The 23,499-nt window shown below is 33.2% G+C and overlaps 1 protein-coding gene across 5 annotated transcripts in view; it reads left to right on the forward strand.

Moving 5' to 3' along the window:
* Positions 1-1,015: 1,015 nt before the first annotated feature.
* LOC106177644 (sorbin and SH3 domain-containing protein 1-like) overlaps positions 1,016-23,499 on the forward strand; it is a 36,739-nt gene continuing 14,255 nt past the window's right edge. The window contains exons 1-12 of one of the 5 annotated variants that reach the window (XM_087004606.1): positions 1,016-1,133; positions 7,812-7,949; positions 8,548-8,676; positions 8,967-9,151; positions 9,526-9,688; positions 11,532-11,591; positions 17,693-17,868; positions 18,132-18,207; positions 19,026-19,134; positions 20,609-20,723; positions 21,057-21,109; positions 21,350-21,519. In XM_087004606.1, coding sequence (XP_086860732.1) covers positions 7,883-7,949; positions 8,548-8,676; positions 8,967-9,151; positions 9,526-9,688; positions 11,532-11,591; positions 17,693-17,868; positions 18,132-18,207; positions 19,026-19,134; positions 20,609-20,723; positions 21,057-21,109; positions 21,350-21,519 — 1,303 coding nt within the window. In that variant the 5' untranslated portion in view covers positions 1,016-1,133; positions 7,812-7,882. Of the gene's footprint in view, positions 1,276-7,811; positions 7,950-8,547; positions 8,677-8,966; positions 9,152-9,525; positions 9,689-11,531; positions 11,592-17,692; positions 17,869-18,131; positions 18,208-19,025; positions 19,135-20,608; positions 20,724-21,056; positions 21,110-21,349; positions 21,520-23,499 lie in introns of all 5 variants that reach the window. The other 4 variants (XM_087004605.1, XM_087004608.1, XM_013560740.2 and 1 more) reach the window with 4 other exon arrangements.

A 23,499-nucleotide genomic window follows, 5' to 3' on the forward strand; every position in this document is an offset into this window, starting at 1 on the left:
TCAGAATAATTGCACATTTTTCAAAACTCCCTACATAGATAAAATGTATTATTATTAATTTAATCAATTATTAATATTTAAAAACTTAGATCTAAATGAATAATAATAATAATAATAATAATAATAATAATAATAATAATAATAATAATAATAATAATAAACAGAAATGTATAAGAAATTTAATTTAGAGTTATTTGTTTAGTGGATGGTACTATCTTCTTAAAAAATAAAGGGGTTTGTGTGGGATCGAGGAGCTACAGTCAGGAGGCTCATTACCTGAATTTTGAAATAATAAATAAATTTTAAAAAAACAACATAAATTTACATAGAATCAAAAAATGTATATACATTATAAATGCTAGGTAAAATAAAATTAAATAAAATTTTGAAAATCTGTTTTTTTTTTTTTTTTTCTTACTAATTGGCCTAAACAACATGCACTGAGCACTTATTTCTAATTTCCTTATTATTTTTGATTACTTTCATATGATCTGGATTTGTTCAGATTGCACTTTCCTCACTTTGCAGTTATAGACGGATGCTTTGAATTTTTGGCATTGCACATGTAACTGTTACCATGTCTGCTTGTATTTTCTAAGGTAAAAACAAAATCCTGTACCAGTAGCCTATATATTAAAAAGAAAGAAAGAAAGAAAGGGAAAAAACTTATAAATTAATTTCTCTTAATTATTTTCTAAAATTCTCCTGTTCATACAACTGAAGTGATTATTTATAAAAATCTGAAAAGTTGTTATTGTTGTTGTAGTTTTCCACGGGGAAGGGGCAGAAGGTGCGTGTATTTTTTATAGTAGGAGGATGGTTGGGGGTGGAGTACCTCAGCTGTTAGCACCTTCAAGGCATTCGATGGGTGTATTTGCTTCTACAGTATCCACTGAGTTGAGTGTTTTAAGATCCTTTTTTGTTTAATACACTGAATAAATCGAACTAATCAAGCATTGATAAGAAACGTGACATTACCCGCATCCGGCTGAACGGTGCTAATTTGCATATGCATAGGTGAGTTTTCACATAATGCATAATTTACTTTTCAATATGGCGTCAACCTTGCAGTAAGCGTTACTGGTGCAGTGATCGGTCACGAATCATTGCATAGGGGAAAACTGAAGCCAGGGGTGAGTTGGTAATTTAGAAGGCCTCATTTTCTACAGGCGTATATTTGATGGTGCCAGTAAATGCACGATTGCGGCCATTTCGAGAATAACGGTCTACGTACATGAGGCGGTGAAACCTACAATGTTTACAGTTACGAGTTAGGTGAGGTTAGCATTAATGTCAGTGTTCAGTGTTAGTGAAATAGAAATGCCTCTATTGACATTGCTATCTTGAGGTATTGTACTTAACGTATACTAAACCATAGCTCAAACAACAGGCTCTGTGTTTTTACTATATATGTTGTGTAGGTTAGAAGTTATAGTGACACTGTAAATAGTGCTTTCGCGGATACAATGTACAGTAATAGTGACCCCGTTAAATAATGGGTTAGATCCATGGTTTACCTAGCGTATCAAAGCGGTTAACCGTCATAACGCAAAGTTTGTGTGTATTACGCCTGTTCTACTTCACTTCACAAATTCACCCAAGCTAGTGTAGTGCAATCTGATTGTCACAAAAGAAATTACTGGTAATAATAATATTGAGTTGATGTGGCTTTGTGTATGGTTTAGATAAAGCAGGATCAATAGTATGGACAATAATCAGATAAAGAGGCTTGTGGCATATCCAAGTCAGTCAAGTGTTATAGACATAAACCCCTCTATTTGCCCTTCAGGCAATGAACTGGACTTGCTTGCAGTGATTACAATAACAAATATTACTTGCCATTTTGCCAATTAAACATGTTAGTTTAGTTCTGAAAACTGACCAGGAGTTTGTCTGTAGCAGTTTCCGCCTCACTTCTGTTACTTATCTATTAGATAAAATGCTAATTTATTTGGTTTAACCCATATAATTGTTTTATTGTTGACTTTATTGGTTTGACTCCTTTCATTGTTTGACTATTGATTCAATTAGTTTTCTTCCCATCATTTATTATATTGCTTTTTAATTGGTTTGCCTCCCATCATTAATTTTATTGTTAATTAAATTTGAATGCTTTTTAACATTCTTTTATTGTTTATATAATTTGAATACCTTCCCTCAATGTTTTTTGATTACCTGAAGATGTAAGACGCCTATTTAGTCAGTTATGGCTATGACAGCAGGAAGACACAGTGCTCATTTTAAAACTAGCTGAATAGTTTTCGTTTATTGCCTTGATCTCTACGCCATAGGGGGCCAATTAATGGTCTGAAATGCTCTGTTACGTCAGAGATTTTGATCGGTGCTTTCATCTCTTTTGAATGCCAACTTCACCTTATTCATTCTTTGAAAAAATGTATACAAATACACTTTCCAGATCATTTAATTTTTTGTTTTTTGTTTTTTGAGGTCTTGACAGAAATTTTTTGTCATTTTCTGTAATGGGCCTCCTTGCTAGAACTCCAACTGCATTTTTTAAAACCTTAATATGTAGTTTAACTATTTTAAGCAGCATATATAAGTCATATTATGGTTTTCAATCTTAAGAAATAGCTGCATTTTTATACAAAGATTTTCCTCTGTATGTTGAATGCAAGTTTATAAAACTGCCATGTAAATGAATGTTGGAATGTTATTTTTGCCTCCCTCCCACGCCCCCCCTATCTCTCATTATTTCATTTGTTTTTCTTATTTATTAAATGGACTGGGTCATCTAAATCAGATGTGATAGCCATATAAAATAAGTTAATGGGAATTTTGTTGTTGCTTTACAGCTTTCCATTCCTTCCAGACACAGTGTGCCTATATATGTCTCCACTCGTGTACATTGAGTTTGCCAACTTGCTGAATAGTTCAATAAAAAAGCACCATAGAGACAAGATCATTAGGCTGAAATGATCTAACAGTTTGAATAATTCATTGAATTACTGAAATAGGCTAGGCAAATAAAAGCCCTGATTGAACACTGTATTTTTAGAAGGAATAAAAGTAAAGCCAGTGTTCACACTTTTTAAAGTCAGTTGTAAGGGGAAATTGGCTTCAAAAACAGTTCTTGTGTAGTATAAAGTATTACAGGTCAGAAGTAAGGATGATGCCTGATAATAAGCAACAAAAGATTGCAGAAGATCTAAGGAAAAAATCCTTAAATGGTTTTTTTCTGCCTCACATCCCAAAGACTGTCACTTAGTTATTTATGGTGATAAGAAAACATAGATTGTGGATGGCGGGGTTTCATAAAAACAGCATATGAGATCTACACATGTCAATTGCCATCGACAAAAAGGCCATCTTTCAGGTAACAGTAAATGTTTTGACTTCCTGCCCAGGGTGGAAGGGCTGGCGTGCTAGCTGCTTCATATATGCAGTAGCTGTCAGCTGTAAACATAAACCATCTGCTCCTGAAGGAAAGCCAAACTGGCTTCTTATTAATATCTTCCAGGGGGTTTTTCTCAAGATATTCACTGTTCCTACAAAAATTAGACGTAGATTGAAATAGAGATCATGATAAAGGGACTCACTGTGAATAAATCAATCTGTGGTGTACTAATGGATAAGAAAATTATTATGATTCCATATACTTTTGCTTTTTTTTTTTCATTATTTTTTTTTTTAGTCTATTCCCCCTTTTAAACTCATTTGTTCATTATTAGATACGTCTTTGTTTTGTGTTCATTTGTGGCATTAAATCAGCAATAGGTTATATAAGGCATCTGCATTGACTTCAATATTCTTACCTGGTTTAAACTATAAATGTGATAGAAACTCTGTGGCAGAAAGATAGAGACTGTGGGCAAGCATATGACCTTAAAAGGAATGCAGGGTTTGGAAGCGGGGTCAGTATTGAGCATTCAGAAGGTTTTTCATAATGATCTCCTAATTTATTGGCATGATGGGCCATTAAAAACAGATAAATATTGATGTAGTTGGTTATGCCAGGAGTCTGCAGGCTCTGTACTTTATGTTGGCAGCAGATGAAGGGACTGGGTGCTGTAATATTCAAGGAGGTTGCCACAGATTAAACAGACTGCTCCTGGGTGAATGTTAATCAGATTTTTGAGGCCACATTTGGAGCCATAAGGTGTAAGGAATGCATGCTGGACATATAGCTTATCCATGTAAATGTAGGCATGTTTAACCTCCAGTAAGCTTTGTTTTTTAAATTAGATACCGATAGAACCCAGGATACATGAGTCAATTTGATGTGTACAAACAGTGTACAAGTGTATGTCTTAAAATTGAGATTATGTTTTGGCAGATAATGTTTAGGAGAGAGGGGTCATCCCCCTTCTAGGTAAGGGTATGTGGTGAGTGTTGAAATGGCTACCACATTTTTCTGCATTCTGAAGAATAATGTATATCACCTGCAGGACTTTTCAGTAAAATTGGAATATTTTCCTAGCTGAATTTCATTTCATTCAGTCCAGTGCATGTATTGATTAAAAAAATACATGATCTGGGAGATAAAACCCGTGATCTGAAGATTCGTTCATCAGTTTTTGAGATCAGTTGACAAATTGAGAAGTATCCAAAGAATACAGAGACTTTTTATGTACAGACACAGATGTACATATAGCCATCATCTGCGTCTGTCGTCGTCGCCGTCGTCGTCGCCGTGCACTTTTACCGATAACACGATAAGTGGAAAACCATTTTACCTTTTGACTTGAAACTTGCAGAACTGATGAATATTCATAATACGCAGGTCAAGTTCGAAAATCAGCATGATCGGGTCACTTTTAGGGAATTTATGCTGTTTTTTCACTTTTTTCAGCATATATGCAGCACCGATAACACGATAAGTGGAAAACCATTTTACCTTTTGACTTGAAACTTACAGAACTGATGAATATTCATAATACGCAGGTCAAGTTCGAAAATCAGCATGATCGGGTCACTTTTAGGGAATTTATGCTGTTTTTTCACTTTTTTCAGCATATATGCAGCACCGATAACACGATAAGTGGAAAACCATTTTACCTTTTGACTTGAAACTTACAGAACTGATGAATATTCATAATACACAGGTCAAGTTCGAAAATCAGCATGATTGGGCCATTTTTAGGGAATTTATGCTGTTTTTTCACTATTTTCAATATAAATACAACACTGATAACACAATATAAGAAAAACGGATTGGCCAATTGTAATTATACTCACAGGAGTGGTCAATCTTACTAAAACGCAGGTTGAGTTCGAAAATCAGCATAATCGGGCCATTATTTTAGAAGTTATACTGTTTTTCACATTTCCTCAGATTCAATTATTAAGCATGTTAACAGTCTCATTATTTAACTAATAAGATGCCTAAAAGTGTTTGTTTGATATTTCCTGCATCTTTACAACATTGTTAGTTGATTATGTAAAAAACATGGTAAACTTGTTATCATGTATTGTGTAACAAAGTGTCAAAAATGGAAATAAACTCATATCATTGCAGTTTGTCAGATTCAATCATCCACTATGTTCAGAATCTCAGAATGGAGGAAATTGGACATTTAACACTGTTCTATTGATACTTTTCCCATCTCAACAATTTTCTTAGTTGGTCATATAAAATGGCAGTAAAATGTTTATTTTGTTTTATGTTAAAAAAGGGTTAAAAATGGAAATAAACCCATTTCAGAACAGTGCTGTCTTGTTTACATTTTGGCATTTTCAAGGCGTGACTTTGAAGTTCCATGGGCCTGAAGACCTTTGCTAGTCACATTTTCTGAATATCTGTGATACTAATATTTTATAATTAAAAATTGATGGTCATTAAGCTGTTAAACATTATGTAATATTGCATCAAAATTTGAAGAAACCCCTATTTTGGGCACTGCTTCCATGATGACCATTTAAGGAAAATCATGTCACTTACTGTTCTCAAACTTACAGGAAAGAAACATGGGACTAAAATACAGCTTCAGTAGGCAATGCAGTCTGTTTGGTATTTTTATTTATTTATTTATTTATTTATTTTTTTGGCAGTTTAACAGTTTTTTGTGAAAATTTAATTTTTCACATATTGGCATTTTCAAGGTGTGACTTTAAAGTTCCATGATCTTGAAGACTTTTGCTTGTCACATTTTCTGAATGTCCATGTTACTAATATTTTATTAATAACATTTGATTGTCATTATGCTGTTAAACATTATGTAATGTTGCATCAAAATTTGAAGAAACCCCTATTTTGGGCACTGCTCCTATGATGACCATTTAAGGGAAATCATGTCACTTACTGTTCTCAAACTTACAGGAAAGAAACATGGGTCTAACATACAGCTTCAATTGGCAACACAGTCTGTTTGGTAAATTTTTCTGGCAATTTAACAGTTTTTTGTGAAAATTTAATTTTTCACTTATTTGCATCTTTATTTTCTGTTCTTTGTCTGTACATTTGACAGCTTTGCTGCCTTGTTTATCTGTGAAACTTAAAATGCATCTCAGTGCTTTATCCTTTCTAGCCATTTTTTCTGCTCATAAGTCACTTTGCAGTGACATTAAGCCACTGTTGACATTATTTTAATAGCAAATACAAATGTCTGCTACTAAGTGTGGGTTATAAATTTATGGCATACAGCTACACCCAAGTTGATGTCTTATGGTTTTGAGTCCGCATGCTTCCTGAAGCAAGAAATAGCTTTTGGAAATGCTATCAGCCAGTTTCCGAATAATTTCAGTTATTTAATGGTTAGAGGTGTTTTGAACTTGGTGATTTTTAAAAAAAAATTCAGTGTTTCTAAAGGCTTAAAGGCTCTTCTGTTGCAATCAGTGTGTACTTTCAATACTGAAGCTGGTAATCTGAGATGTAGATAATTTATTTCTTTTAAAAACAGACAACAACTAATTTACATAGGGTACTGGACGATTACCCATTATAACAACAAATAAAAAATTAGCTCAGCTGGTTAAACGAGAAGTGGGTTATTTGTAATACAATATTCAACTGGTGGTTAGTGTGTGAAAAAATGAGGAATGTAAAGTCCTGCTATGTTCAGTAGTGTCAGAGTTAGTCCCCTGATTGAAAGTATGAGGAAGTCATTTACTAAAAACTGTTGGAATTATCTCTTGTATCTACAGCCTAGTAAATCTATATGAAGTCATATGTTGTTAAAGGATTGATAATTATCTGACAGGGAAGTTAAACCAAACACTTTGTAGAATAATTGATGTCAGTCCATATTATACTCCTTCCTTATTGTAGGCTCACACATCTAGTATGCAGATTTTTTGTACCAAATCCTGAAAATGATTAAAGGTGGTTGAAGAAAAGAAAAATAATTTTGAAAAAGAAATTACCGGTTTGTCACTGTAGATGTTTAAAGCTTTAATTACAAGGTCATTATTCATAATAGAATAAGTCCAGCAGTGGATACTCGTAGCTGCTACAACAGATTAACCTGATGGAAAATATAATTTATCCTTGTCATTTAGAAATAATGCATGCATTGTATTTTGTTTTTTGCTTAGTGTCATATCAGATTGTTTTATCCTGCTAGAGTTGTAGAGAGGTCAAGTAATAGGTTAGGTAAATAGATAAATTGAGACAATTTATATGATTATTTTAATGTTTGATGCCTCCAAAATGAAGTACCTAGTACTTTACAGTTTACTAGCTGTTGACCCAGTTGATGTTCTTTTGGCTTGTCTAATTCTTTTTTTTTTTTTTTTTTTTTTGCGATTGAAGTAAAAGTGTGCTTTAACATTCAGGATCAACAGACTGCAAGTGTTATTATTTTGCCTAATATATTGCTTTTTGGTGATTTTTCCCATGATTTTATTGTTTGCAGCTTTGTATTTAGGTGCTGAGAGTGAGTCGGGACGTTGGGGCAGCACTCCTTTTACGAACCAGTGAGCAGTGATGGCCACCAGCAATGCCTCCACCGCTCCTGCAGGAATTTCTACTTTCAGTGTCTGGTCACCTCATGGTTAGTGTGCATGCTTCTGCTACTGCATGACCCCCCAGCCTAGCAATCCTCCTCACCACCTCTGCCAGCAGAAGAGACAATATAGATAACTGTTATCATATTTGTATATACATATACACATACTGTGTGTTTATTTTAACTCCTTCAGTATCTGTCTGTGTCAGCACCCAGTTTGATCCCAGCTTCATGTTCCTGGGTTGGCTTTTCTACAAATTTTGGTTGCTTTAAAGTAAGAGTAGAACCCCAGACACCCACACCCAACTTCCTACCATAAAACCAGCACTAGCAGTGAGAAGCAGCTTAGTTTTACAATGAACAAGAAATTATATATATATATTATGCTTGACTCTCCAACTCTTGAAAAATATTGTATGATTGAAAAATATTTCATATTTGCTAATAATAAATATGAACTGTTTACACAAAATTACTGCATGCCTGTGTCCAAAATGAGCATGTAAATGTAGTTGTTTGAATTTTACTAACCTTTACTAACTTCATGAAACATTAGTGTATATGAGCATGTTATACACAAAGATAGAAATGAAAAAAAATGTATTTTCCAGTGATTTTTATATTATGGTTTCAACCTTTTCAGGAACCATTCAAAAAGCTTACAAACCAGTGGCATTTTCAGCAACAGTGCCAACATTTCCTCCACAGACAAGTACCAAACCAAGTCCACAAAAAAGTATTTCACCCTCTACTACAGATTCTGCTCTGACTGGTATGTTACCCACCCTTGCTCTTGTGTAATTTACCATTAACAGAACAGTTGTAGTTAAAAATGAAATGAATATGATTAATATGTGATGACTGGGATATTCCTTCCTTGGATTTCCAATTTATAAGTAGACAATTGGGGAGAGTGAATTTGCTTTATAAATTCTTTTATTTCAGTAAAGCCAAGATAATATTTTTACTCATTGGCAGAGAAACAGATCACCAGAATTTTCTGTTGATAAATTCACACAATTTACCGGTCTCTGCAACAAATCCACTTTTATTTCCAATCAGCAGGGGTGTGGTATCCGGGGAAACCAGTTCCCACTTTGGAGTCAGAACAGGAGGAGCTGTCTGAGAAACAAAAGGAAGACCAATCCCTCAGAGACGTCCCAGTGTGCTGGTCCCCCAGTGGAGCAAAGCACGCTAAAGCCTTCAGACCAGTCAAGCTGGACACCAGCACTAGGACACTTAGCAATGTGGGTCTGATGTATTTGTGGCTCTGAATTTTCACTTTATATGTGGACTGTAGACTTGTATTGGACTGTAGACAGTAGACGTGGCTTGTATTTAAATGGCTCTACCAGTGTATGTGGTTTAGATCCAGTGTCTCTTCTTACAAAAATTGATAAATGTGATATTTTTATCCAATTTGCTATTGATTTCCCAAAATGATTTGGACAAAATATTTTAGTGTTTAAATCTTCAGATAAATCCTCATATACCATAACTATTAGTCCATGGTGGTCACTAGATACCTCTTAATATGTTAAGTGATACAGTAAGGTTAAGTTCAACTGTGAGCTATATCCCTTTGAACGGCATTCTAATATTATTGTCTGTTTATTTTCAGGGTTCTGTCTCCTCCCCAGATGGTATCACTTCCAGCTCGGCCACAATCAAGCCATCTGGCATAATGAATGATACTGTTACTATGCATAAACAGCCAGGATCAACCGCATTACATCTACCCAGGACATATAATCCAACAGTTACATTGCTTCAGAAAAGTAGAGGTAATCGTGAGTTCAATAGGTAGTGCTCTGGTATCACTTTAATTAAATGCAATTTATTTTAGTTGTAATGTGTTTGACTCATATAAAGTAACTTTGATAAAGAGGCTTGTTGATTAATGTTTATTTAATTACTATGGTGTTTTATGATTGAATAATAGTGAGGCAAATGAGATTTATAGTATTGCTAACTTGCAAAACTTGAATCATCGAAAAATAAGTTGTTCTGATTTCTATTTTGTTGTCACTTTGCTGAGAACTTTGGACTATTTTTAATTCATTTTTTTTCTTCGTTATTTGATTTGTACAGTCTTAGAGAAGTTTTAGAAAGTTTTGGCCAAACATGCTCTTATAGGTCCTGTTCAAATCAGAAAAGCATTTGATAAAGACTAGTTACCATCACTAGGTGAACAGATTGGTCTTTGATTATTTATGGCTCTGGGGAGAAATAGGGGTCTGGTCACCATGTGTTGTTGGCGAGTCTGTTTCTGATCAAAGTTGGATCTGAAGTGAATATGACCTTTTACTTGTGATCTTGTGACACTTGATGTATTCTATAAAACTGAATCTTGTACTTAAAACCAGGAGACCAAATACTGTAATAATGTATGTAAACTCTTTTGATTGTTGGTTAATATATATATTAATGGTGCATGTACTTTGCCTGTTGTTTTGTGTACATTCTCTTCTTGGTACAATGACTTTATAGCATGAATATATGAATGTGGTTTTTTGAAAGCTCATTAAGTTTTGATCTGATATAGAATTACCTGAAAGATATTGGATATTAAACTATATAATAAAATGTGACTCAATCACAGCATTTCTGAGCCCCAATCTCATTGCACTGGCTTTGATTTATATCTTCAACATATATCTCACGCAGTGCATAATAAAACACAGCTTTTAACTAATTGCCATTTCATTTATTCTTAAAATTTGGGATTTTCCTTTTACAAATTAGTGATTTTAACAAGGTTGTTCTGTTATATTCCTACAAACAGATTTTTTGCTGTCTTGTGTACTTTTCTGTCCATTTAAAGTACTTTTGCTGGTGCTTTTAATGAATTTTAAACTTCTGCCAATCAGTAAAACTGTCTATAACTCATGGTCTGAAGTACTGACAGTGGGTAGGCCTACAGGCCTCTTCCTGCCCTCTTCAGTCATCTTAATACAAATTTATTAAGCCAGGCAAAACAAGAATATTTTTTCACCAAAATACTATAAGTGGGGAATCCCGGGATTTCTTTGAATTGAGCCAACATAACATAAACTTTATGTAAGCTTCTTAACACTTATTCATAGTTTGATCTCAGGTTAATTCAAGAGACTCATGAGAACTTTCTTTTGCTCAAAACTCTCAGAGAGTCTTCAGTTTTCATTTTCTTTTTTTCAGTGGCTTATTCAGAGAATCAAATTGCTAGTGAATCATCTTTCTGTGTAAATTTGTATTAAGTGAAAGTTTTACCACTTCAGTAAACATGAATTGCCTTTCCAATTCCCTTTGGAATTGTAAAGTGGAAGAAATTCATAGTTGGTTGTACTTTATTCTGAATCATTTGGTAAAATGACACCAGGCTTAATTGGGCTATTAGTAGAGTGTAATAAGAGATTTTCCCTTCTAACGAAAGACGCATAAGCCATGAACCTGATCTCTGAGATCTGTATTGAAAGACCAAATAGGAGAGAGAAGGCTGTGATATTGGCTTTAGATATCAAGTTGTCATAGTACTTTTGTAGCATTCCAATATTTCTGCACTTTAAGAAAAGCTGACAATATTGTTTTTTTCACTGTAGCTCACCCAATGTTCCACGCTGTGTTGAGTTGCATGCACTATTTTTACAGATGGTAGCATTACATCTAGTCATGAATCCCCCACCACACCTACATCAGTTGAGACCAAGGGTAAGCTTCAAAGTGTGTTATTAGCTTTAAGCTTCCACTGCTTGCTATGCTGAAAAATTCTTGACAGAATGAGGCGGCTTAGTGGGGAAAATGTTGTCTCATGGCTGCACACAAATTTTAAAATATCACCCCCCTAATAACGTGAGTTTGCAAACCAAACTCCAAAGGTGATTATTGAACAGTGTAAGGAAAGTATATCATGATGTTATGGCAAGGGATGAGTTTATAAATGAGGAATTTGCAGGCTTTTTTTGGGTGAACAATTGGCCTGGCATGAGAATTGATGAAAGTAAGATCCCATTAAACCAATCATTATCTGTTTGAATTCATTGTATCCATGTATTTATGTGGCAATAATTTTTTTTAATAATATATAATATACAACAAATTTTTTTTTAAAGTTCTCTTTTGAACACTTTTCTCAGTCCATATTTCAGACATTTTAAAATGCCTTTTTATATCCAGAAACTGATAATATCCCCAAAACAGCTGTGTTTGTCCATGTCTTCTTTATCACTGTCACCATTGCCATCTCCCTCCAACACATATGTTCACCCTGTAAATGCCACCTGTATTTTTTATTTTCTCCGCTCCTACTCAAAGTTTTGTTTTGTAGGTATTCAGGTGAAGTTTCAGGGGAAAAAGTCAGCCGAAGCAGTTTTTTTTTGTTTTTGTCTGTTATGTTCAACCACCCCACTACTGACAAACCATATATTTGTGTTTGAACTGGCTGGGATTTTTTTTTTTTTTTGAAAGTTAAACATTGAAAGGCCATCTTCTTGTAAATTTCTGCAATTTACCCTTGATCATCATAGTAGAAATTACATAAACTTGTAGCTCAGAACAAACTTCAAAACAAACTTTGATGCACTGAAAATAAAGAGATTGCCACATATAAAGTTTACATACATTTACTTTTTAGATAGACCATCACTGGTGTTAAGGTAAAAAAAAAGAAGCTAAACTTTCAAAACAGATGTTTTTCATCTGTGTAAACATCTACATTACCTGTGAGTCTGTATCTTATTTTTATGTACAGACACAGATGTGTCTGTACATATAGCCATCATCTGCGTCTGTCGTCGCCGTCGCCGTCGTCGCTGTCGCCGTCGTCGCCGTCGCCGTGCACTTTTACCGATAACACGATAAGTGGAAAACCATTTTACCTTTTGACTTGAAACTTGCAGAACTGATGAATATTCATAATACGCAGGTCAAGTTCGAAAATCAGCATGATCGGGTCACTTTTAGGGAATTTATGCAGTTTTTTCACTTTTTTCAGCATATATGCAGCACCGATAACACGATAAGTGGAAAACTATTTTACCTTTTGACTTGAAACTTACAGAACTGATGAATATTCATAATACGCAGGTCAAGTTCGAAAATCAGCATGATCGGGTCACTTTTAGGGAATTTATGCTGTTTTTTTCACTTTTTTCAGCATATATGCAGCATCGATAACACGATAAGTGGAAAACCATTTTACCTTTTGACTTGAAACCTACAGAACTGATGAATATTCATAATATGCAGGTCAAGTTCGAAAATCAGCATGATTGGGTTATTTTGAGGGAATTTATGCTGTTTTTTCACTATTTTCAATATAAATGCAACACTGATAACACAATATAAGAAAAACGGATTGGCCAATTGTAATTATACTCACAGGAGTGGTCAATCTTACTAAAACGCAGGTTGAGTTCGAAAATCAGCATAATCGGGCCATTATTTTAGAAGTTATACTGTTTTTTTCACATTTCCTCAGATTCAATTCTTAAGCATGTTAACAGTCTCATTATTTAACTAATAAGATGCCTAAAAGTGTTTGTTTGATATTTCCTGCATCTTTACAACATTGTTAGTTGATTATGTAAAAAACATGGTAAACTTGTTATCATGTATTGTGTAATAAAGTGTCAAAAATGGAAATAAACTCATATCATTGCAGTTTGTCAGATTCAATCATCCACTATGTTCAGAATCTCAGAATGGAGGAAATTGGACATTTAACACTGTTCTATTGATACTTTTCCCATCTTATCAATTTTTTTAGTTGGTCATATAAAAATGGCAGTAAAATGTTTATTTTGTTTTATGTTAAAAAAGTGTTAAAAATGGAAATAAACCCATTTCAGAACAGTGCTATCTTGTTTAGCATATATGCAGCACCGATAACACGATAAATGGAAAACCATTTTACCTTTTGGCTTGAAACTTACAGAACTGATGAATATTCATAATACGCAGGTCAAGTTCGAAAATCAGCATGATCGGGTCACTTTTAGGGAATTTATGCTGTTTTTTCACTTTTTTCAGCATATATGCAGCACCGATAACACGATAAGTGGAAAACCATTTTACCTTTTGGCTTGAAACTTACAGAACTGATGAAGATTCATAATACACAGGTCAAGTTCGAAAATCAGCATGATTGGGTCATTTTTAGGGAATTTATGCTGTTTTTTCACTTTTTTCAGCATATATGCAGCACCGATAACATGATAAGTGGAAAACCATTTTACCTTTTGGCTTGAAACTTACAGAACTGATGAATATTCATAATACGCAGGTCAAGTTTGAAAATCGGCATGATTGGGTTATTTTTAGGGAATTTATGCTAATTTTTCACTTTTTTCAGCATATATGCAGCACCGATAACACGATAAGTGGAAAACCAATTAACCTTTTGGCTTGAAACTTGCAGAACTGATGAATATTCATAATAGGCAGGTCAAGTTCGAAAATCAGCATGATTGGATCATTGTTAGGGAATTTATGCTGTTTTTTCACTTTTTTCAGCATATATGCAGCACTGATAACACAATAAGTGGAAAACTGTTTTTTCTTTTGGCTTGAAACTTACAGAACTAATGAATATTCATAATACACAGGTCAAGTTTGAAAATCAACAAGATTGGGCAATTTTTATGGAAGTTATCCTGTTTTTTTTTTTTTTTTTCAATTTTTTCAGCACTTTTGTAACACCGATAACTTGATAAGTGTAAAAATGTTTTTCCTTTTGGATTGAAATTTACAGAACTGGTGAATATTTATAATACGCAGGTCAAGTTTGAAAATTGGCATGATTGGACTATTTTAACAAAAGTAATGCTGTTTTTTTCCTTTATTCAGCATACATGCAACACTGATAACGCATTTTAAGGAAAACCAATCAGCCTTTTATCTTGCAACTCACAGGAGTGATCAATCTGACCAGTATACAGATCAAGTTTGAAAATAAGCTTGATCAGTTAAGTTTTGATGAAGTTATTAGCCTTTTTGTATATAAGTGGTTTTTCTTCAGATTTAATTCTTAAGCATGTTAACAGTCTCATTACAGAACTAATTGGATATGTAAAAGTGTTGTTTTAACATTTTCTGCTTCTTAACAATATTGTTAGTTGATTATATAAAAATGACGGTAAACCTATTATAGTGCATTGTGTAATAAAGTATCAAAAATGGAAAGGAACTCATCATTGCAGTTTGTCAGATTCAATCATTCACTATGTTCAGAATCTCCAAATGGAGCAAATTGGACATTATAAATTGTTCTATTTATATTTTTCCTATGTCAACAATTTTCCTAGTTGATCATATAAAAATGACAGTAAATTGATTATTGTTTTATGTAAAAAAAGGTGTTGAAAATGGAAAGAAAATCATTTCAGTACAGTTATCTCTTGTTAACATTTTGGCATTTTGAAAGTGTGACTCTGAACTTCCATGTCCTTGGAGACCTTTCCGTATCACATTTTCTGAATATCCATGATACTTTTATTTTTTTTTTATAAAAAAATTGATGGTTTATTGCTGGTAAGTATTATGTTATATTGCATGAAAGTTGAAGAAAACCCTACTTTGTACACTGCTGCCAGGATAGCGATTAAGGGAAAACCATGTTACTTATGATAATCAACCTTACTGAAAAGACTGAAGTGCAGCTTGTGTTGGAAAACCATTGTAATTGTTTTCTGTTTTGAAAGCAATGCAGTAGAGTGCTATTTGGTGCAATAAATGTATATGGATAGTAGGCAGTTAATTCAGGGTTGTAAAGTAATTTGCTTAATTGATTTTCAAGTTATTTCAGGGTTATAAAATAATTTGCTTAATTGATTTTCAAGTGGCCATTAAATGAGATTACATAAACACACATTGAGATTTCATTGTAAAGTCCCATAGGTTTAGCTCTCTTAACTGTGTCACATAATTAGGAATCGATTATTATTATGCAGGTAAATGTTATTTAATATTGAAAATAAGTTTACAAAAGAAAAATTTTGTGTAACGCTTACATTAATGTTAAGATGAATAACAGTGCCTTATTATTCTCAAACTCAATAGGGTTATTCATATCATGTTAGTAATTGTACAGCTAGATTAAAAGTTTGAATAGCAGCTTTATTGGTATTTTTTGTTGTTTTATTTTACATTTTCTTTTAATTTTTTTTTCAAACACTAGCATCTTCAAGATGACACTTTCAACTGTCATCCACCAGAAGCGCTGTGTATTTTGTTTTTCCACATTAGCAGTTGTGTTGGTTTTTATGTCTTTAAACATTGTGTAATATTATTTTATGCACTGTCATCATTTTTCACATATAGGGATTTTCATTATGTGAATTTGAAGTCTCACATATGGTCCTGAAACTGAATCTTATTGACCATGTTATTCTGTTGTATATATTTTTGAAATTTTTATCTTTTACCTACTGGCATTTTCAGTGTGGGACTTATAACTCCCAAGGGTATGTAACAGTTCACTTTTATTGATACTACCTGTTGTGCAATATTTGCAACTTGACTTTACAGTTAAAGGGATAATAACTGTTCTTTTTTGGCAAATAATTTTTTTTCTAAAAAGTTTTTTTTGTTAAAATCTCTTAAGAAATTATTACAAAGTATAGCCACCTATGGAGGTCACATGGTCTGATGACAAGTTCAGATATCAGAATAATAGCTATGACTGCCCTTTTTGTGGTAAAACAAAATATATTATATTTCTGTGACTTGTTTACACTGTTTAAACTGAAGTTGGATGATTCATATCATGGTTATGCAGCTAGACTGAATTGAGCTTTAGTGGAATATTTTTGTAATTTTTTCTTTAATTTTTAATTTTTCAAACTGGCATTTTCAAGATGTGACTTATCACTCCCATCCACCAGGAGCCCTGTACTGTAACTTTGTAACACTTTCTGTATTTTTTTAACTTATAAGTATGATTATTTATATATATATATATATATATATATATATATATATATTTTTTTTTTTTTTTTTTTTTTTTTTTTAAATTGAGTTTAAGCAATGAGTTTAAGAAATTTTCACTTTATCTCATTCTGGCATTTCCAAAGTTTAACTCTTATCAGCCTCAAGCCTTAGGGACTATTTCCACACCCTATCACGCTAACTGTGGATCGATATATCTCCAAGGGAATTCTCGCTAAATTGCAATCAATGTAAGTGGCTTAGCTGTCTGTCACGCCTACTGAAACTGGCATGCCAGAATCCTAAGCCGCTTAAACTGAAAGCAATTTAGTGAGAAACCCCTTGGAGTTGGATTGATCCTGTTAGATTGATCTAGGTATGGGAACTCAGTCTAATGCTTGTTACACATTTTACTTTCATCCTAATTCAATGTTATGCAGAATTAGAATTTGATGTTGGCTATGCAGTTAAAGTAAGCATAATACATTAATGCATCAAAATTGACAGTATCCTATTTCCTGCGCTTTTTTTCTGTTTTTTGTCTGTACATTTGACAGCTTTGCTGCCTTGTTTGTTTTACTCTTTTTTTTTTGTGGAGAATTGTTTACACATGTGGATCCCTTTGCCATTGTCTCCTGTTTGTCAATGTTTGCATATTGCAAATGATTTTGCATGTTTAGGTGTTTTAATTCTTCCAGTTTTCTTTGTAGAATGTTCCGTTTAGTCACAATCTTGCATGATGACAACATTTTCCCTAATTTTTATGTAGTTTGCTGTATGATTTAACAATGTCTTAACAGATTATCAGAAATGTTCACATACTAGTAGTCACCTATACATAGTCACCTATAACATAAGTCAATATATAACATTGTACCACATTCCAGAGGGCCAGTTTCCCAAGGGGGCAGTGTATGTGGATGGAGAAAAACAGGCAGAAGATAATGCGAAACTTCCAGAGAGAAGCAAAGATCTATCAGATGGGGAATCAACCACTGTGATCAAGACCAATGCAGAGGAGGTGAGAGCAGTGAAGCCCATTTCACAAACCAGCCCTGGAACTGTGAGTAGTTTGTCTTTTGACATTTGATGCATCAAAATTTGTTGTTTTTTTATTATTTTTTGTGTAATCATACATTGCCAATGCTTAATTATTATTTGTAATTAAAGCCACTAATTACAAACCAGTGTCTGTGTGGAATTATTACTATACATTTATATATCTTTAATGAGTGTTGTCAACTGTTTTGCATAAACCTTTGGCTCCTTAATTATTTTTTTACATAACTGTCATTAAATATTGATTTCTTATGTTATTTCTTATAGACTGGGGATGAAGAAAAAACACCTGATTGGCAAAAAGATGTTTTCAAGCCACTCAGTGTTGTTGTAAAACCTAAAGGTGAGAAATATTATTGCATATTCAGATTTATTTATTGAATCACTGATTTCACATTCTTTCTTCATCATAATGCACTTGTTGTGCATATTTCAAGGATACAGTATTCAAACTATAGCAATGATGTCTAATTTATAAACAGCAATAATGTTGTTTATTTCCTAGTCTTATTTTTATTTCAGCTTTAAAATTCTCTTTGCAAGTTACACTTTTAATTCAGAAAATGTTTTAGTCTACCATTCTTCTTGTAGACAATCCAAATCGAATAACTTGAAAGTTTGTCAAAAGGAGTTTTGAAAATGCATGTGTCATGCCAAAATAGGTACATCTGGTGATTAACAAAGATGAAAAGCAGGCAATTTTGTGTCTTTTATATATTTTTTATTTTAAAGATATAAAAATGAATCCAGAAATGAACATAATGGGGTGGTATAAAATGATGGTTGGCTGAAGAATGATTTAAGTGTTTTGCTTGCCGAATACTCTTTTGCATAAATAGCAGGTTACACATTAAAAAAAATATCATCAAATTTATACCTTCCAAGTTGTCATATCTCTCAAATTTGTTTTGAACTTCAAATTTTAGTGTGACTTATAACCAGAATATGCAATTCAAGACATACTTATTTTGGCAACTTACATAATTTGGCAAGACACATGTTCATGCATGTTCGTATTTTTATTCAAGACAGTTGAAGTAACGCAGTCAACAGCATGATAAGGTCAAGCTTCTTGTGAACTCTACTCTGACAGCTGGTGACTCCATTAAATGATATTCATTACACAGCTGAGACCAGGAAATGTTGGCCTGTATTTTTCAGAAAAGCAGTATCACTCCACATCTTCGCTAGAGCTGCAGGACAGTTCCTCACCAGGGAAGACATTTACACAGAGCAAAAAGCATAATAGTTTGGAAAGGAACAAGAAAAGGTATTGGATATAGTTTTTACTGAGAGTTATTATACTATGAAAGGATCGTGTTAGGCGTGTTTAAGATATGTTTGGACTACAAGTTTGGTCTCGAAATTTTGATCATAGAAGTTTAATATGAAATATGAATTTACAATTTTTTATTGCTCGAGATGCCTTTTTGCAGATGTACTACTTAATATATTTAGATATTAATTATAAGAAGTCGTTAAAAACTATTGAAAAATTAAGGCTAACAAATTAGGGTTAAATCAAAGCAGTGAATTTCATTTTCATCCTACATAACATCTGGGAAAATTTAGTCATTAAAGTTATACTATGACTATATCATTCCTTTGAAATGTAAATTTGGCCTTGGACATCAGTAGATGATTCATAACTTATCAGATCTATATTTTATAACTGTATTTTAGCAACATATTTTAAGTAATCTAAATATGCCAAATGTGATTTAAAGAAGTGAAAAAAGGTAATATTGGTTGTAAATTTTCTTGGCGGTGCATATTTTATATACTGCATAATGTTGCATGTGGAAATAACTAAATTGCCAAAGACATCTGTCACACAGTAGTTTGGAACTGTGGCGTCCTTGAAACATATGGCACAATCTATTAAACAGGGTGGGAAGCCATCATAGCTACAGCTGGGACGTCTAGCATATGACAGCTTTGGTAGTAGAAAGAATGAAGTATAGATTATTAATGAGTCTTATGAATATGATATTTAAGGTTATGAAAGAGATCCATAACAAGAGATGTGTGCACCATTCAGAAGTCAAATGTCTTTTTCAGCTAATTGCACCTAGTTTCAGAATTAATATAAAATTGATTAGATAGCCCATTATAGAAAATGCTTTTGTTTGGTTATGGAAATTATTCAGATGGGTTAATGGATCCACAAATTAGCATGCCTAGTCCTCAGTGCCATTTGAAAGTATCACTACCTTTTTACATTGATGTGAAATGTAACGCTTAAGTTTACTACTGTGAGACCACATGGTTCTTTTAAGAACTTAAAAGTCAGATTCCTAATATTTACTAATTTTGTGTTAGAGTTTTGATGCAGTTGCACAAGAAAAGGGTGCATAAATTTTACATTTTTTGAATTATATATAATTAATTAATGATTGTTTATGGAAACATTGTGGTAAACTTTTTCATGTTATGTGTATACAGGACATTGAGACATGGGTCAAAATTTGATATTCCTTATTTTTGTTTTTTAAAAGGATTTAAATTATACTTCATATTTGAGTTTTTTCTTTTTGGCATTTGGAATACATGGAACACATGCTTTTATGGATGATTTGTTTTAGAAAGTGAACTACTAACAGTGCTTTAGGTTTTTTTTCTGCAATACTGTTTTTGCATTTTGAAATTGTTAGTTATACATAATATCCAGTTATGATAAATTGATACAGATATCAGAAATTATATAGAAACTGTGAATATACAGTGAACATTCATCTTTTCAGTTCATGGTCTCCACCCAGTGCCCGTAATCGCATAGAAGTGTACAAAAATCAGCCAAGGAAAATTGAGGAGTATGAACCAGGGTTCTCCTCTATCGCATTCAGACAGGCAAAAGTGGTAAGTAAAAGAGGCAGCAATTCTGAGTTAGTTCTCAGTCAGTTGATGGGCTAGATATGAGTGCATTAAGATTAGCTGTCTGTAGCTTTCTTCAGAATGTATCTGTTTGAAACTCGATCCCTTTCCATAGCCAGAACTTGAATAGTGCTGATTGCAATTTTGTTGCATTGCCATATGAATTTTGGAGGTAGCGCAGCATGAAATAATAATTGGAAAATTTATTTGAATATTATGTATTATTTGAAGCAATTGAAATCATGGAAAATTTGTGTCTGAAAAAGAGGGCCCATGATGCAAATTGGTTGTTTAAGAAAAGTTTTTTTTTATTTTTAGAGTCCATATTTTTTCAACCCTCCACCAGACCTGCCTGGACAGTTCAGTTCCTAGTGAGTTTTTAAGCTTTATAATTCAACAATACATATTTACACAATAAGCATATATAGCAAGTTCATGTTTTATCATTTATGTTTACTCCAGATAATGAGACAGTGGAATATTTTTGTCTAAAAAGTTAACAAATAAATTTTGTTTACAAATTGATTGTAGATTTATATTGGTTATTTGAAATCACCAAAATTTTTGCTTGACAGATACTTAAATGTGGTTTTGGGTATTTCCTTGTCTAGCACTTTGCCAGCCAGGATAAAGATTCCTTCAGACTCTGATGGCCCAGTGTCTGCTCACAGTAGCTCCAGCTCTCCCACCTCAGAGTCCAAAGAGCTCTACAAACAGATACAGCAAGGAGGTGAAATACCACACTTTGGACTGAGGAAAACATTACCAGAAAAGACATCAGGTACTGTGTTTTAAGACATATCTTTGCATCTGTATTTACAACTCTTCTCATTTCCTGAAAAAAGAAAAATGTTTCACAAAAAATGTTATTTTTCACATATATTTTGTTTGTTTGTTTGCATTAATTAAATAATACCAGGATGTTCCTAATATTGGACCTGGAAAGCTTTTTTACTTAGCACACATGTTCATCTTCAATGCAGAATAAATCAAATGTCATTTGTTTAAAAAGTCAGAGGGGATTTTTTTTTTTTTCTGTCTTGATATGGTGCATGGGCACAAATTTTCAAATTCTTCAACAAAGACATGTCAGCATAAAGGGGGTTTATTTTTAGAATTATTTAATAATGCAACATTGTTTTAAAAAATGCACATGGGTGGAATGGGGTCTACAAAAAACAGCCTGCCATAAATTACTAGCATGGAGTAGCGTGGGACATGATTCTGTTGCTGATAAATATTTGTGTAAAGAAGGCGAAACAGTGAAAGTATTTCAGCTACATGTAGTTATGTATAATTATGGGGATATATTTTGTATGGTGTCATGTGAATTCTTTTCAAAATCTTTTGGGTTACCTAGTATTTTGAAAATGGATTTAAGTACATGTGCTTGATATGCGGTGCTGAGAGTGTCAAATAGATGAATATATTTAATATCCTTTTTCTTAATGACAGTAACGGTATTGAAATGCACATGTCTTGTTTCTAGGAACCAAAACTTTGAAATGTAGTAAATGTCATGTTTGGCTAATATTACATCACCCGTATCAGTGACACATCCAGTTTGTTTGGCATCATTTAAATTTTAAAACACTTTTCATAGTTTTGATCCCAGTAAATAAGCCTGATACATCCTTTACTGTGAGGAATCTGTAAATCTTTATTCTTTTCGCCATGACTGATACAAATGTGGTGGCTATTTTATATATAATTAGTTTGGAATGGAAGATTTTTTGTGATTTTAAAAATTTGCACACTGTTGTGCATGCTTTATTTCATTGCTTGATTTTATATAAAAAATTATAACACTATCAAATATGTATATTTTAGGTAAATGGCAGTTGTCTAGTGTGTTAAAAATCTTAATTTTGATATGGAATTACAGTATTTAGCCTCTATTTCTATATTTGCATTTATCTTTATTTGAGGTGATCCCAGCTGAGCTGGTTATTAAGGTTATACATTGTTTGCTTGGTCATTTTCGACATGGTGTTTCTATACAGTATGTTGGTTGCAGGGTTGATTGTTTATTATAGTTTCAGAGCAGAAGAAGAAATCAGTTTAATTTGATTACAATTACATTTCAGATTTTCATTTTTTCATTGCAGCAATTTTCAAGAGTCTTGCTGACTGGGACCCTTGCTTTTCAGTCCATACATGCATATATGCTTCATAACAGTAACAAGGATAATAACACAATCAAATCAGTTGACACATAAACACTGCACATTGTAAATACGTTCAACAATATCAGAACTAAGGGCAGAAAGCAAAAAGGGAATGTGTAAGTTTGTAAAATTATTTTGCATAAAAATATCAGGCAGAAAGTAATATCAAGTTATAAAGCAAGACAAATAAATAATAACATCAACGTGCACATGGCTTCAGAAGACTCTCCTCAAAGAAAAAGAATGAAAAAGTTCTGGTACAGAAAACCTGAGATCCCTGAACTGTGGGAAAAGGTGGTAGCTAGCTACTTTGACCACAATCCTGAATGTGATATGGATATTTACCCTGACCATGTTCGTGCCAATGACCAGTTCCTCGTTCATGGTGGTGATGGTCAGTACCCTGGTCATGAAGGTGTCAGTGACCAGCACTCTGTCCATATTGGTTTCAGTGACCAGGATCCTAACCATGTGGGTGACCAATACATTAATCATGTAGGTGAGCAGTACCCTGTCCATGTTGGTCATCATGACCAGCATCCTATTCATGCAGGTGACCAATACCTTTTCCATGCAGGTGACCAATATATTTT

The sequence above is a fragment of the Lingula anatina genome, chromosome 2 (genome assembly GCF_051362555.1).
Source record: "Lingula anatina isolate TDL-2025a chromosome 2, LinAna3.0, whole genome shotgun sequence".
In the NCBI taxonomy this organism is placed as follows: domain Eukaryota; kingdom Metazoa; phylum Brachiopoda; class Lingulata; order Lingulida; family Lingulidae; genus Lingula; species Lingula anatina.